Source organism: Augochlora pura, chromosome 3 (genome assembly GCF_028453695.1).
Source record: "Augochlora pura isolate Apur16 chromosome 3, APUR_v2.2.1, whole genome shotgun sequence".
Classification (NCBI taxonomy): Eukaryota; Metazoa; Arthropoda; class Insecta; order Hymenoptera; family Halictidae; genus Augochlora; species Augochlora pura.
Window position 1 is genome coordinate 19,430,278 of NC_135774.1, and position 16,969 is coordinate 19,447,246.

The 16,969-nt window shown below is 35.6% G+C and overlaps 1 protein-coding gene across 1 annotated transcript; it reads right to left on the bottom strand.

Moving 5' to 3' along the window:
* Nucleotides 1-2,772: 2,772 nt before the first annotated feature.
* Clk (circadian locomoter output cycles kaput protein Clock) lies at nucleotides 2,773-14,511 on the bottom strand. Its single transcript, XM_078197211.1, has 12 exons — nucleotides 14,172-14,511; nucleotides 12,191-12,235; nucleotides 11,968-12,116; nucleotides 11,796-11,887; nucleotides 10,427-10,631; nucleotides 10,261-10,356; nucleotides 9,741-9,816; nucleotides 9,423-9,661; nucleotides 9,110-9,351; nucleotides 8,497-8,892; nucleotides 7,344-7,517; nucleotides 2,773-6,959 (listed from the first exon to the last, which is right to left on the bottom strand). Exons 1-12 carry the CDS (start codon nucleotides 14,210-14,212, stop codon nucleotides 6,510-6,512), a joined length of 2,205 nt encoding a protein of 734 aa, XP_078053337.1. The 5' UTR covers nucleotides 14,213-14,511; the 3' UTR covers nucleotides 2,773-6,509.
* Nucleotides 14,512-16,969: the final 2,458 nt, after the last annotated feature.

Below are 16,969 nucleotides of genomic sequence, written 5' to 3' on the forward strand. Positions count from 1 at the left end.
ACGTGTGCAGTGGCCCTCGGCTCGTAACATATGATTCTCAAATTAGGCTTATATTGAGGAATATCATCGTCTCGTTCATCGGTGGATGCGTAATTTTAGTAATACTTTAAATCAGTATTGGGAATAATTTTTCCTTCAAAAATTATCGAACTTGGTATTCCCCCGATCGTTCCCTCGCTCATGGGAGTGGCCCGTGAGTGAGTACGGGGCGTAGCGTCCCCGAAGAACCCGAGGCGCCTGTAGGTCGTTGGGTTTCTTAATTTAAGTTTGTTAGATTTCATTTGGTTTTTGAACGTTGGTTCGGTTTTCGATGTGACTCGGTTGTTCAGCGTTGGATTTCCTCTTCAAATTGCACTCGTGTGCGAGTTAGCTTGTATAATTGTATAATTTTTGCTTGTATAATTGTATATGTTCTAACTAACTAATATTTTTTTTCAGATTATTACATGTCATCTGCCGTAGGATCATCAGCCGCAGTGGGATCATCATCCGCCGTGGGATTGTCATCCGCTGTGCGATCATAATCTGCCGTCTGATCATCGTTCACCGAGGGATGCGTGCGACTTATTAATAAGTGCCTCTTATTTAAGTAGTATTAAGATCACTCATGGTCTTCCGTCCCACGGGTGCATGCCCCGTGGGGGGCACGGGATGTAGCGTCCCTGAGTTACCCGAATTGCTAACAGTATGTCGAGTATTATTGCCTTAGCTTCACTTGTTCGTTATTCGTTGTCAATTTTCGGACCTGCGATGGTGGTCCTGCTTGCGCAATCTCTCGGAGTTTTGTAGATCTCATATTCGGCGAATTATCATGTGGCGTGGGCATCTAAACATGGCACCCTCCTGCAACGGGGGACACTTCTCCTTACCGCTTCTCGGCATGTAAGACGTCTTCTACCTCCTTACTGAGGAGGCGGGCGCAGGAGGAAGTGTTCCAACCGGGCGTAAGTGCGGGTGTTACTTTTGGATCTTCATTCCAATTGATAAAACGTCGAATATTGAGATCTGCGAGGCTCTGTGACTTGCGCAAAAATTGTTGGCGTCGCGTCACCCTTGAGTCGGGGCCTTCTGCTCTAGCTCGTTTTTGAGTCAGAGCTTTCTGCTCTGATTCATTTTGGTCCCCGTGGATAAGTGGCTTCTCCATTGATCCTCTTTTGGTCCGCGATAACAGTCGACATATTGTTTCACCGGAGAAAGGAAGGGAGCCATAACGAATTTTGGTTTCGTTCTGACTCCCTTTCGGGTCTCCAGTCCAGCAACCTCCACGTGGCCAATCGATGTAATTTTCGATCCCAATTAGCTGTAACTTCGTTTGCAACTAATTCGAAATCAACAATTACATGAAACTAATGGCTGAGTAGTGGTAATGGTTTTTTTTTAAGTATTAAGTAGAGTTTGTTTTCGTGCCCGTATACATGGTTGGTGGTGGTCTGTAGTGATTGGTTTTTTAAATATTAAATAGACTATATTTTCGCAAAATATTTAAATTTCAAGACTATTATTACACATCTGGAGGCAACATGCACATCCTGATTTTTCAAATTAATAAAAAGTTCAGAAAATTCACTTTTTGTTCATTATTTCGAACGCTACTCAGATTATTACGGAAAGTTTTTCCTACAGAAATTTGGCCACACACGGGCTGCCCATAATTAGTGTGAGGCAGCTTCAAATGACCTTGGTGATCATTGCTTAGGAACTGTGCGAGACATCTGCAGCCTGTGTGGCCAAATAACTGTAGGGAGGATTTTCCGTAATTTTCACCGTCACAGTCTTTTCCTACATTGCTTGAGATATGTGAAAAATATTATTAACATAAAGTTCACACATTTAGTTATAAATCCAAGCCATGCTCGGAGGATAGTACATGGACCTCTTACAATGTATGATGAACGACAGCTGATCTGTATACGACTGTTTCTCGATCGATGAAAAGCAGTTGAAATTCGCTTCTAAGAAACCGAAGCATTGTTTGCCATCATGTAGTATTCCGTAGTTCCTTCTAAGAGTCGCCAGGCCATACGTATTAAACAAGGAATAATTATTATTGAATTATTCATAAAAAGTATTTGGTGATAGTGCTGTGAAAATGAATTCCGTTTTAACCATACTATTTTTAACCATTGACCTGAGATCAGCTGAACATTGCACAATGTCAATGCGCCGACATCGTGAATCATGACCGATATGTCCGAGCAAAAAATGTACTCTCAACTAAATTAGCGAGTTTTCTTTTATATTAATTATTTTATATTAATGATATTTTTCATTAATAATATGTGTGAAATTTTTGAAATTAATAGGAAATTTATGAAATCCTTGTTTATTACTTCGAACGTGGCTCAAAGCCGGAGTGCAGCCTTTTCCTTCCGTCGCGCTCGGGGAGTGAGATAGGCTTCAGTCGACTGGCTCGCGCGCGTAGCAGCAGGTTGTATCGTGCGCGCGCACCTATCTTTCTTCATTAATAACTCGTTAACAAAGCCGTGGTTTGCATTTCGGCAAAGGAAAAGGTTACTTCATATGGCCTCAGGAACCCCCCATTTCTCGGAGCATGTATAATTTCGAAACACTCTGTATACTGGGTGTATCAAAATTATTGTGACTTCAAATGATCTCAGGAATCGTTCATTTCCCGGTGATACAATAATTTTGATCACAGTTCTTGTAAATGTCTCCCCTGATCTGTAAAAACGATCACTATTTTACTGCCTGTAGTAGAAATAAATGCAAAATGTCAGGAAAGTGTTCGTTAAGTATTTCGCTAGAATTACAGATAATTAAATAATTTTTGAATCGTTAAGGAACTTCCTTTATTTTCGCATTGTGTATAATTTATCCCATTTTACTATCATGTACAATCAACCGATGGAAGTTATTGTCATAATGCAAAAGTAGTCGGACGTTTCTCTCGCGTTGCTCCCTTGGAATGTATACAGAGTATCAGTACACAATCCATACAATAACAATTATAAAATATATCGATTTTGACACTCATAATACACATTATTTCCCTATATCAGAGATATCTGTGAAAAGGCCTATTACTATACATTTACAACAAAATATATTACTTTTTTTCTTCATAATATACATAGTATACACATAATTATACATGTGCACACACATCACAGACACATGCATATATATACACATTCACGTACTCATATATATATGTATACATATACACATACACATATCCATACCCAAATCCACACACATGTACATACACACATACAGTATGTCCGTATTTAAGCGATGAACCCAATTATCTCGTAAAGTATTAATTAACGATCCATAGAAAATACAATAGCGTCGCAATTTCTAAATAGTTACATTCCTCAGTCGACTTAGTTTTCATTTTCTTTCATGGTTTGATATGTTCAATACTTTGAAAATTACTCAAAATCGAGGATATTTTATTGGTTAGTGGATTCGTATTAGAAGGCACTGTCAAATGATATAATCCACAATATATGTATATTGTTCTATTTAAGCAACGGAATTTGATCGTCTTATCCCTTAAATTAGTAACACAGAAAAGAAAATCTCGTCAAGACGTAAGCGTACTCGTGTCACCAAATATTGATCAAAAAATTATTTCGTATCTGCAATATTTTACGAGATAATAGATTGTCTTTATTTAAGTGCGAAAACACTGTACATATACACATACATATATCTAAAAATGCATTTTCTTGCCAAACAAAATGCGATTTACTGTTTTCTGTTAGCTCTCGAACGTTATAAAATTACCTATCTGGAAATAGAAAGTTCCTGATCACTTTGCAAGTGATCCTTCATGCATTTTGTACTTTAAATAAATTAAACTATCTTCGTCAAAGTCCAGTGAAGCAGTTAGTCCCGTCTATACAGTATGCATATACGTGCCGTGTACAGTAGAACTTCATTTATCTTGACCTGAACTTGTACGAATAAGTGAAAGCTTAGTTTCAAGTATAAAAACGTATGAATGAGTTCTTGTTATCCGAATTACGGCTTAATGTAATAATAACCACTGTTCCAACACTAGTGCGTTCGTTTCAACAATATCGTGACAATCAGTAACATTCCACTAATTATAACACATCTGCTTACACAATGTTAAAAAAATATGTTCATAGAAAAGTTATAAATTCTCCCAAGTTCGTGGCCTCATAATTTAGAACAACAACAGGCACAACCTTTCTTTGATCTTCACACAAAATCTTAATATATGTGACGCTGGTAAAGAACATGGCAAAACGTGTAACATCTGCGACGAAACGTGCAGATCTGCTCTATTCCCATAGTCTGTGTGTCAGATACTATTGATAAAACTAATAAGTACCAGCAGACGGGACAACTAATAAATATAATGCGGATCTTTATGTGAACTAAAATTATTGAGTATCCATTGCTAGAGACGGGAATCACATAGGCAATTGCTCTTTTACGTAATAATTTGAATAACTGATCAATAATATAATAAGATTCTCAAGGTCGTTTGATAATTTCCCTATTTTATGTTTCTCTCGCTCATTTTTGTGATAAATGCATAAACTTACGCAGTCTACTAATCAGTTTCTATTGTCGGTACCGTACCATTTAGATCAACGCAGTTCTACTGTACATACATACACATGCTAAACACTCATAATCAGTATCCATTTTGGATGGTTTGAGTTACAAGATCACGTTACAAGACGGTACAGTTTCATACGAGGATACCAAAGGCATGATTAGCAATAGGTATCAGGTGGAAATAGTAATTCGAAATAGTTCCATTGCTTAAATTCAATGCTGCTCGTGCACGAGACTCATCTTATGGGCCCCATCTCAGATTTTACATCGTATTCTGTTTGCTTATAAAACGCTTGAAAGGCGCTGCAGCGGTTTTTCTTAGATAAAAACTGTTGAAATTATTGTTTGTCCCAGGTTCAACATTTTTATTATTATTACTTGATCCCGCTAAAACGCCTTCATCCAAAAGGTTTTCTCTAGCAAACGATCAACTGTGGACTGTTCTAAATTTTGGTCAGTCGGCGCGTGACATTTATATATTATTACAATAATCATTACACTTCTTTCATTATCAACGTTATTGTAAGTAAGAAACTGTTTCTCAGCTTCGTTATATTACTAATCACAACGATTAACGCTAAATAGTATTATTCGAAGATCATCCGCAATACTTTTAATATCTTTTCTTTTTTTTTCGACGCGCTTTTACAAATGGCTTTGATTTCGTCGCAGGTAAGATTAATCGTAATACCTGTGGCTGCAAGGAGGAACGCCGCAAAATCGCATGTATTCACTACCGAGGTATTGTTACTTAACTAATGATCGCTAATGATCACTAATGCTTCGTACTAGTAGTATTTTAAATTGTATAATTATTTTAGGTTAATAGAAGTTGTTTTCGTGGTCTTTTTTCCTAATAAATTAGCAAGTCTTATATGCTACAGTTGAATTAATGCATTAACTTAAATTTTTTGAAATTGCGGCGTTTTTCCTTACAGCAATAAATATATGCGCGACTGTCACTCAAAGAGACCCTGTGTAACCGTGGAATAGTTCATTGAACCAAATGGACTTTTGTACGATTTCGGTGATTTAGTTTAAATCATATTCGTATGAATACAACGGCATAACCGAATGTAATAATTCGACCGCGGTTTTTATACATTTTTAAAAAATTTAATTTAAGAATGTTGTTATAATATTTCCAATTTATCGAAACAATTAACAGGCGAAATACATATCTCCGTTTAACTTTGTATTCTGTACAATCGACGCAAACAATTTTTATTTCATATAAAAATTCGCGGTCTCGTAATAATTGTCAATGAGAAATTATTTGTTTCATATAAATTTGCCATTAATTACTCCATAAAATATTGATCTCTATTGAATTCTATAAAATATTGAGTATGAGACGTCTATCAGTGATGCAAGACTTGTAAAAATCTCGCACTGATCTGATTAGCAGAAATACAAAATCGAGTTTAGATGTTTTCCACGTCCTCCGATGAACCCAGAAACTTGTCCGAAGTATAAAAGTCACCTCACGTGTTAAATTCGAAGCTAATCACTATGCGTTTGTCTCACTTGCTGAATAAAAGTGAAACGATTTCATTTTTAGAACTTAAAAATACTTGGCAAGGTATAACGCTGGAATGAAATTGTCCATCGCATAATTTCCCGACGTGCATCATATGTTACACGATGTCATCGCGTTTTTTCCAACGATGACGAAATTGCTGCTGATATTCTGTATTAAAGACGACGCGGTTAAAATTTTCTTTACGTTTAGCAATTAATAATTCCACTAACGAAATAAAACATGGATAAAGCCCGTCCAAATTCTGTCGTACTAGTACTTTCTCTGCACAACCGAAATGAATCTCTCGTCATTTTCAAACAGCACTACGTAACCACGTAACTTCGATCGCTAAGTTCCTAATTCCTTGCGGATGGCTCCCTTGCGGAATAAAAGTTGCGGGATAAGAGGCGTCCGAAGCGTCGAATGTTCAATTTTGGGGTGGGCCTTGCTGCTGATTCGATGGTGGTTCCATGTCATTGTACAGTATGTTCGCTGGATGAGGACAGATGTGGAAAGGCACGAGATCAGAGGGATTACCGTTCTGCTGCGTTGGTCCTTGCGATTGGGGTTGCGGTTGTGGCTGCGGTTGCGGTTGCGGTGGCCGTTGCGGCTGTTGCTGATGCTGGAGCTGCTGCGACGTTTGAATCATCGTAGCCACGTTTCCCGGAACTGTGGTCGATACTGCTTGCACTGGACTGACTGGCAAGGAGTGGGAGAATAATTCAGTGGGTACCAGAGGCACTGGCACAGTGATGGGTAGCGGAAGAACATTCACACTTTGTACATTGTTCGACGTGGGAAGCTGCACGGTGGTGTTATTTGAGGTACAGCGGTTCATCTGTTGGCACGCGTTCGTTGCGTTGTACGACATGCCCGCCTAGAGTGAACAGTAATATAAAGATAGATTACAATGTTTAATAAATAAAATTATAAATCTAAACGTGCTCCGTTATGTTTTCGTCTAAAACGTCTGCTGTTTAAGAGATATGTAATTGAATTTGTTCGTGTTTGACTGACAATTAAATACATGTACTTATTTATTCTTCATTAAAAATCTCAACATGATTAATAACGCATAGAATATTAATACAAGATCAATACGACGAAATTATTTTCGTATGGAAACAGATTGAAACTATAATATTTTTTGATTTATGTAAAAAATTTCAATCATCTATTTGGTTACTTGAGCTATTTCGTTTAATAAAAAGCTAAAATTCGAAATATTTTTACATAATAAGTAGAAATGAGAGATACTTGCATTCAGCAACGGCGACAGAATTCCATATCGAGCGATAAATAGTTGTTCTGAAACTCTTCTAAGCTCTTCTTGCTGGTGCACTATCAGCTGTTGCAGCTCCTCGTGTTTGCGTTGCAGTTCGTCTTGAATTTGATTCTGTTGCGGTGTCATTACGATACCTTGCTGATGTAACATCTAAAAATATTTACAAGCTTTCAGATTTTGATCGAACATGTCCAGCAAATTAAAGAATGAATCGTATCAAACAAGTTGAATTTTTATTATCAGAGATCTGCTATCACAATTATTTAATTTTCACTTTATACTAGGATGAATTAATTCAGCATTTATTTAATTTCTCGTCATTTTTGTTCGTATGATCTACACTTGATTTGCGAAATATATTTAATTATTTCCTATGAAAGGATCTCTGTAATCCTAATAATTTGGAAATAAATACTGTGAAACCTGTCATTTTTAATGTTAAAAATGCATACTGTTTCTCGGAATAAATTAACTTTACTTTTTAACTGGAACTAGCAAGCCAGCTTCATAAACACTCATTATGACGAATATAAATTACAACATAAGAAGACGGTACTGAGTCACTTATGTCTTGCTAGAAAATATAAAAAAGACTTAATGTTACGTAAGTAACATGTAACTATAGTTTCACATATAACGTAACATTACGTCAACTGCTGCGAATGTCTTAACGCTATTAAGTTCCTCAAATGATACAACGTTGCAAAGTCATTTTAGATCCATATATGTAGCAGGAATGACTTTAACATTTCTCCCATTATACAGGTTTCGCACTTTTGACATTTTACGAATAATTCTTGAAGATTAATGGAAATTAACCACTAGTAGTGCAATCTATCTTATTTTATACTGAATATATAAATATACATTAAATTTAAAGATTGAACAACAGAGGAATGAAACTTGCGAAAGGTTTAATTTCATTTGCCAAAAGCTGAATATATTCTCCAAAAGAATAAATTTTGAGTGCAAGAAGATGACTATGATCTATGAAAGGATTAATATTTGGTGCAAGAAAATGAAATCATCTACAAAAATTTAAATTGGAACATACAGTTGTACTCTGATCGACAAAATTCAGATAAACAGATGCGTATGCAAATAAAAATTAATAGTTTCATTTACTTACCTCGTGAGTAGGAACGGTCGACAGAATTGGACCGACAGGTGTTGCAAAACCAGTGGTAACCACAGGTTGCAGATTAACTGTTGCATATTGTGTTTGTTCCATGAAGTTGATACAACTCTGCTCAACCTCTAACTGAGATGGCTGCGACTGCTGTTGCGGCTGCGATCTACTATCGATCTGAGGTATTTGAGTTTTCGTACTGTTAGCAGAGGCGCACTTCGATCGCGACACGTGTGTTATTTGGGAGTGTGGCGAACTCTGCATGGAGGCTGACATCGATGAACTTTCGGAACCGTCGACGTGGTGCCTCGGTCTAGTGTTGGAGGCTATCAATTTCGACGACTTCGACGATTTTGACGGCCATTGCGTCGATGGAACTGTACAAGATGTTGTTACCTGTAACATTCAACAATATTTATGTTTAATTGCATATTAATTTTACGGTTTCAATCCTTATTCGATTGTAAATAAAATACTCTAATTTTATCAAATTTTTAAAGCTTTCTGCGGTCAAAGCGTTGATGATTAATAACTTTAATAACTTGGTGGTTTAAAAACGTCAAATTGGACATGAAACAGTTGTATCAATGAAATAAACATAACTCAGTCGTACCTGTTGTTGTTTAACTGCCATCAGTACATCCTCGCTTTGATCTTTTCCAAAAGTCTCTGACTCTTTGCGCAATTCTTTGATCACATCGATATAACTAACTACATAATGAGTACAGACGATGAACTCGGGTTTCGAGTTCCACTGGTTGTACGTAATATAAAATCTTGTTTGCAGCCATATCCATTGTTGGCCTTTCGTCAAAAATCTATAGTAGCACGAAGTCCCTTCCCCTTTCTGCATCACTGTATTTAACATCCAAATTAGTTAAAACGTCGAATCACTCGGAGTATTTATTTTTCGATTGACTACTTACGCGATTCATGGCACATGACGACTTTGTCTAAATCATCCACATGGTAATAATCGTAACCGGAAGTACCAAGAACTTCGAATGGCAGATATCCAATAATGGGGGGCGCCCGATGATCCAGAAACAGAAATTTCCACTCAAGGCTATGTCTAGACGTGAATTCCGATTTGGTGTTGTCCATCACTGACAACTCGCGGATCAGCTGAGGTGTTTGCAGTCGTCCCGTACCGACGAAAACCAACCTAAGAAAGAGCAGACGATACAGAATAGTTCTATGAAAATTGCTAAAAAATATTTACAGTGACATAGAAGAGCTATTACTTTGTGTCGATTCCACCTGTCGTCCCGAATTTTGTGTTCGGTAGAAAATTATCGACTTCTGAATCGACATCGGACCCTAAAATCAATAAACGATCAAACAGATCTTCAGGAATAATTCCATTACCATAAAATACGCAGTAATTCATAATTATTAATAGAGACTGCTGTTTCTATGAACAAATGAAAAATTTTTTCATAAGGAACTTTGTTTAAGAAATAATCCATTGTAGAGTTTGTCGAATGGTTACTACCGCGAGTACATAAATACAGTTTGCAATATTTGAAGAAAACTGTGAAGTAAAGGAAAGGCTTCTTGCTTTGACTACGATGCTACTAGAAAAATTTCCCTCCTCGCACGGTCCATTTCAAGTAGCCACGCCATTCGTGCATCATAATAAAATTACGTTTTCTATGGAACAATGCTCCCTACAAAAAAATTCTGCCCTATACTTTTTCACTCATTTATTTCAACGAAATTAATTGTCCTCAATCGCATTGTATATTTAGAATATAGACTTACGAAAATATCCGATAAATTGGACAAGCTCGTATACAGTATTTTCTTGGACCTTTAAGCCACCCCTTTTAATATGACACGAAAAGGATATTTGGTCCTCTAAGAACGAGAATAATATATGTTATTGGTGAACGTTGATCTCCGATTTGATTTCGTTACGTGAAATTACCTTTTTTAACGTTTCGCCGGTCCCTTGTGTTTACAGGATTCAACAAAACGTTGTACAGAGGTGATTGATCCTCTTGGAATGTTATGTCATAAATAGTCGTATTTTCCAGCTCCTTTGGAAGGTAGCCAAGTAGTGATGTAACACTTTCGGACACATAATAAATGCGCCCGCTTGAAGAAAATACCATTATAAAACCGTCCAGAGCCTACATTGAAAAAATTGTTTCTGGTTTTATCGATCGTGAAATCTAGACGGACTGCACTGTAATTTTTGGTTGCTTATGTATGTAATCTGTAGACCATAAGCATCAGACTCGACCAGTTCAATTAAAATGTCAACTAGCTCTTACTTAGGAATGTGTTACTACTCTGGTTGTCAGCTCTATGCATGTCCTACCGATCGAACTGTTTTCCTCTTTTACTGTCATTCCTAACAGAAGGTATCCTAACACCGGTTAAAATACAATAATTTCTTTAGAACTGGCCTAAATAGCTTGAATCCTGCTTTCAAATGTTAAAGGGACTAGTTCACTTTGTAATGGCTAGAATACCTTTCTTAAATTCTGTTATTACTTGGAGTGACAACTCTCGTTTTTAAACTTTACTATCTGAGCCTATAATAAAAATTTAGATAATATATATTGTATATTTATATAATTTCATTGGAATTAGTCGACGTTGTTATAAGTTACAAACGATTAACTGTTACGGGTTTCAACGGAAAAGTAGTTTTTATATTTTTTGGCATCTGTAGGTTGATTATGCGACAAGCGATTTCAACGAAATTTCCATTATGCATATAAGTTACTGACATTTACAAATTTAATTTTAACTTAATTTTCGTTCCAGCTTCAGATAAAGTAAAAAACGAGACTTTTTAAAATAATTTTTCTGTCATTACAAGTAATGGCAAAACTTTTAAAATGCATTTTAATTATTGTGTGGTAAGTTAGACCCTTTAACATTTCAGAAAGTTTGAAATCATTTAAATCTTAAATAATATTAAATAATTAAAATATTAAATAAATAAATGAAATCATTTAAAAGGTGTCTGTATACTTTTTGTCAAGAGTTGTGTAATTAGGATTCCTAAGATTCTATCCTTTGCCAAATTTGTCAATGTATATTTTAAATGAATTTCTGCACTCTATGCGATTACATATTTATTTTGTTATGCTTAAATTTCTCTAGTTATCAAAGTGTTACAATAAGTGTTGCTTCAATTCTGAATGTATTTTATTGTAAGAATGTAAACCACAGACAATCTTCCACGTGTTTCGAATAACTAACAAGTATGTAAATTAATTAATGTCCGTAAAGTATGCGACATATTTTTTATTCTTATTTTAGATTGATTGCGTTGATAATACCTCTAATATCAGGTGCGTAAATTCTTCGTTTGATAGAAACGATGGTTTCCAATCCTCCTGAATCTCATGAACTCTAGATCTAACAGCTATTTCTGTAATATTTACATACTTATATAGCATTTATATAGCATCGAGGAATGGTAAACGTCTACATTAATTAAGCTATACATACCATTATGATTTTTTAAAAATAATATCGTTGATTTTAATACAGTAGATTTATCCATCTTTCGTGCATTCGAACCGACCATGCTCCCTAGCTCGTTCACCAACATGTTAAACTGATCACGCCGCTTCTTTTCACTTAAATTCCTCGATTTTCTGATAAATAAAAGAATGATACCCTTATTAACAGCACTTTAGAAGTACCTGATCGAAGAATCAGAAGAACTTACCGCTTCGTATCGTCTTTGTCGTCGATGTCATCATCCATTGTGTCACTGTACAGAAGTCGTTCAGTTAATAAATTAGAACATAGATCGGAACAATCAAATTTTAATGAGCAGTAATTTTGCAATACGTGGTATGTTGATTTGCAATTTAAAAAAATATCTTCGTGGAACAGTACTTTTGAGAATTTATTAATATTTCAAATCTTTTATTTGATCAACCACGCGTTTTATTCTTGTCGGTTAAATCAATAAATTTATATAATTTGATATAAATTCCATTTATTTACTGTTATATGCAACTAGAGCACAGCATTTTTTTGTTTACACTAATACACTTATTATTCTGAACCTCTTAGGTAACTACCAAAAATTATTTTCAGAATGATTATTTCAGAATAAAGTGATTACACAGTCGATGATTGTTTACTATAATAAGAGAGATTAGGTGTTAATGCAAACTTAATGTTATGCAAATAAAAAACAAAAAATAACAATCATTAATAAGTCGAGGTTGAATTGTGGTTTTCAACGAAAAAGGCGCGGTCGAAAGTTAATCGGCTCGTGTGATTTTGTCAAGAATTAATGCATGTATTCCCTCAATATGTTTCTCATTGTTGTACTCCATCGAAGAAGTTTGATAAAAAATCGAATTCTATGAGAGAAATATCCTCTAACCAATTTTTTAAGTGATCAACATGTAGCATATGTAATCAACGACTATGTCGAGACTATTATCTTCACAGGTTGTCATAATTGTTGCATGAATATGTGCATAAAATTATAATCAACCGCTACAGCAGAACAAGTATAAAACTATGCAGACCAGTGATTTGCGTTCATTGTTGCATGCACTGCTGTTTTAGATTATTGAATTGCAAATTCCTGTTGAATTTGATTTTTATTACGAAGGATGTGATTTACGAAAAAATAGTTACAGAAAAGCTCGGTTTGCCAAAGTGTGAATTTAATACGGAAATAGATGAATCCGATTTGAAAAATGATGAATTTGAAGTGCAGACTCTGTATACGGTAACACGTGTGTCCTGATCAAATCGATAGCATTTGAACTAGTAGGAGAACCGACTGTTGTGTAACACGTGTGGTAATCAATATTAGCCACGTTTATGGGGGTTTGCACGGTCAGTGGTAAAAGTACTCGGATGGAGTATATTTCTCCACAACATTTTCATTTATTCAAATTATAGATATAAAAACATCGATGAATATTAAACAAGATTCAAAGCAATATAAAATGCAAGAAACCTATAGCATTTTTTAAATCGAAAAGGAAAAAAAGAAATTTCTTTAAAATGCGCTGGGGAATTAGAATAATGCATTTCACGTTACTCTGTCGCAATGAAAGGAAATAGTAATTGTGAAAGTAACATATTATGAGACTATTAAAAATCGTAATTCAGAAGATAATAAACGCAATATATACATTTCGCAAAGACAGAGTAAAAGCGAGAAGAAACAAAAAGTCCTTCGAACAAAAATAAATTCGATCATATTTCGATATTCAAAATCTTATAGGACAATCGACCACATGCGTCACGCTGCAAAATCTGTTCCCCAAGAACCAGTTGAAATTCTATCGAATCTCTAACATTGTCGATTTCCTGAACTTCGATAATCGATACCAATACGGTTTCATAAGAATAGAGGTGACAACGATTTCTGTGCCGTAATAGTGCAACACAAGGATGCAGGAGATGTAAAAAAAAATGCGGTGATAAATACGCGGTCAATGAATCGCCTGCAGTAGATCGCGGTCATTATGATCAGACATCCGCGTCAGCGATCGTAAATGAAAACTACTTGCTGGGCCAGTTGGCAGTCACTGAGATCCTCTGAAAAACCGATTGTTACGAAATTCGAATGAGCAGCGAGCAACTAATCGACACGACGGATCAAAGGAATACGACCGTTTAAGATCGTTTAAAGTTCCAGATTGGGACTGGCCGATTGAACTATAGCCACTCACTCGGATTGTCGAGAGGAACGTCCCCGCGAGTAACTCGCCATGTAACTTGGGTCCGCGTTTGTTGTCACGCGACTGTACTGTTTAAGTATTACGCTGGCAGGCACGTTGCTCCAGCGACCAGCGCTCAGATCGTGTGATCCTCGCTCCCTCGAGGCTGTCCCTGCTGAACGTGTGCACCACGCGTCGAATTCACTTGTTCGGGGTGCCACTGTCCCAAACGACGTTGACACATTTTTTACCACGTATTCGAGTCCGAGCCACACGCGCTAGGCATCAATCGCCGATGTGTCTAACGATTAGCCAAGTCAGTTACGTACTTACGACGCTTGCGTACCAGTTTGCAATGGAAGATCCGTTGCACCGTCTGAAGTTGCATCGGCTAGTAGAGCTAGGCGGGAGAACGCATGCTCTCAATTGAAACTGGATATCTTCCCTACCTCGAACAACGCGATACGCACAGTTTGGCAAATTTTATTTTCATTAAAATTGTATCAATTTACTTTTTATTTAATTAATATGTGTTTATTATCTATTTTAATATTTAAATATTTCAACATATAATTTACTTATTGCTTCGTATCTGTAAATAATAATTTTTGCCTCCCTTTCGTCTGTTGGACATCATTTTATTCGAATTCAGATGAAATAATAAGTAATTCCTGTTTTTATTAAATAATTTATTATTATTCAAGAACTTGTGTATTTCTTCATGAAATCGATATCGTTTAGAGCGATTGAAGACCATTATTTCGAATTAATTATAAATAATTAAATTGTATTTATAAATGAGAAATGAATTTTGTGATTGTAAATTACTTATTTATGTAAATGATGAGTAATTATTTTCGTTTTCTGTTTACGTTATCAAATAACAAATAATCATCCAAATGAACATTTAGTTACATGCTTAAGCTTTCTGCTTCTTTCGCTCGGTCCTTATCTTCGCAAGCTTCGGAAAAAAGAGGTTCATCCTTTTATTGTAGCTGACGACGAGATGAGAATTTTATGCATTTCTTGTAAAAATTAGTAGCTGATGAAGTTTTTATTTTGCGCGAAGATCCGCAGGCTATTGATGACAAAGTAAAATGTGGAACGAATCGCGTTGCAAGTGAACATAGTAAAGTAAGTGTGCAGATATGCGCTAGATAATTCTGGAGGAAAGTGACTAAAAATTCGAGATAATTCAACGGAATGCCTGATATAATTCAGATGAACGAATTGATGCTATGAAATGAAGAAAGTTGGCGCTATATTCTTATTCTCAACAGTTTCTAATATGTATTAATAATTGCTAACATGGATTACTATTTATTTTAATAGAAAGACATCGAATCAGATTTAAACTAACGAATTGTCAAGTATTTTTTTTTCTTCTCATAACGAATTTTTTCTATATAATCTAATCATTTTGTTGAAACGTGCTCACTTTCTCCGTCTAACGAAAATCAATATTTCTCTGACAATTTAAAGCTGAAGTTACAGTTTCATCAATTGGTACAATATTAAATACTGAAATATCGTACATCATTCTCTGGTCGGTTCCTGGGAGAATGTTTTCGATAAATATTTATATTGCAGCCGAGACTGTAATAAGGAAAACCACGGCTAACTTCAAGCAAGTTTTCCGCGAGCTGTGTGCATGAGCAGAAACGCACACTGAGAGTGCGCAGCCGCGGCTTATCATCGCATTGCCATCTCGGAATATCGTATACGTCGAGGTGAACGGGCAAGACATATTGCATCGTTCAGCACGGCTGATTGGCCAGCTGTAATGCGATACTTTTGAACAGTGCAGCAATAATGATACCAGGCATCGAGCGTTCTCTATCGAGAACCGTAGGAACGCGCGGAAATTGCGCGTATTAGTTATCTTAAAGTTCAAAAGCTACGGTGATATTAACGAATCTGGATTAATTAAATTTTGTTCCGAGGTTTGATTAATCGGTGCGAAAATATTCCTATCTTTAACCGCGGACAACATGAAAGTCCCGCGTTCTACATAATTTGTAAAATTTAAATAAATTCAAATATTCAAGAAATCATCTGCGGTTAGAGAATTGGTGAAAGCTTTAAAAATAATATCACGTGCTTCGCGAATTTTTGATATTTTGAACTATACTTACCATCGATGAATTTTCCTGTAAAAGAAAAACTGCCCACTCCACTTGTAACAAGCTAGAATGAAATAAACGATTGTTTCTGTTTTAAATATGGGACTAAATAGGTTGCAAATAAAGTAACTGTATTATTGAAAGTCGTTTAATATTTTTTTACTGTTCTGTTTCAGCTAGTCAGTTTCGTCATAACTGCATGAGATGCTTAGCCTATTTATTAGGCAACGTGTGTCTTAAATAAGAAGTATGTTCTTTTGTTATCCTAATTATTGTATTTATCATTCCAATATGCAATGAAATGTTTCATTTCTTGAGACTGTCACTTGTATTTAAAACAAAAATAACATAATTAAAGAATTAGTTATGGTGTTTTTGCTAAAGCTATTACTAAATCGATCGATAATTGTGATGATTCGCAAAATACTACTGAACTGCATAATGTAAAATGACGAGTAACTTGCGTTACTAATATCATCATAATTGCGTCTATACGGAACCGAAGCTCATTTATATGCGTAATACGCATACAATTACGTAGGTAGAGGTGGAAATGGAGAATGAAAGGTGAAGAAACGAAATATTTTCATTATATTTGCGACAGGGAAAATCAGATATATCCAGGTGTAAATTTTACATAATGTTTATTATTTATAGTGTACTCAGAAATGTCGGGCCTCAACCAGT

What these genes read in the sequence shown, in the direction of transcription:
- Clk (XM_078197211.1), bottom strand. Translation starts at nt 14,212, where the DNA reads ATGGCGAGTTACTCGCGGGGACGTTCCTCTCGACAATCCGA. An exon ending in CGTTCCTCTCGACAATCCGA is followed by an intron (nt 12,236 to 14,171) that starts GTGAGTGGCTAT and finishes ACTTCTGTACAG; the next exon opens with TGACACAATGGATGATGACA. An exon ending in TGGCAGTTAAACAACAACAG is followed by an intron (nt 8,893 to 9,109) that starts GTACGACTGAGT and finishes TGAATGTTACAG; the next exon opens with GTAACAACATCTTGTACAGT.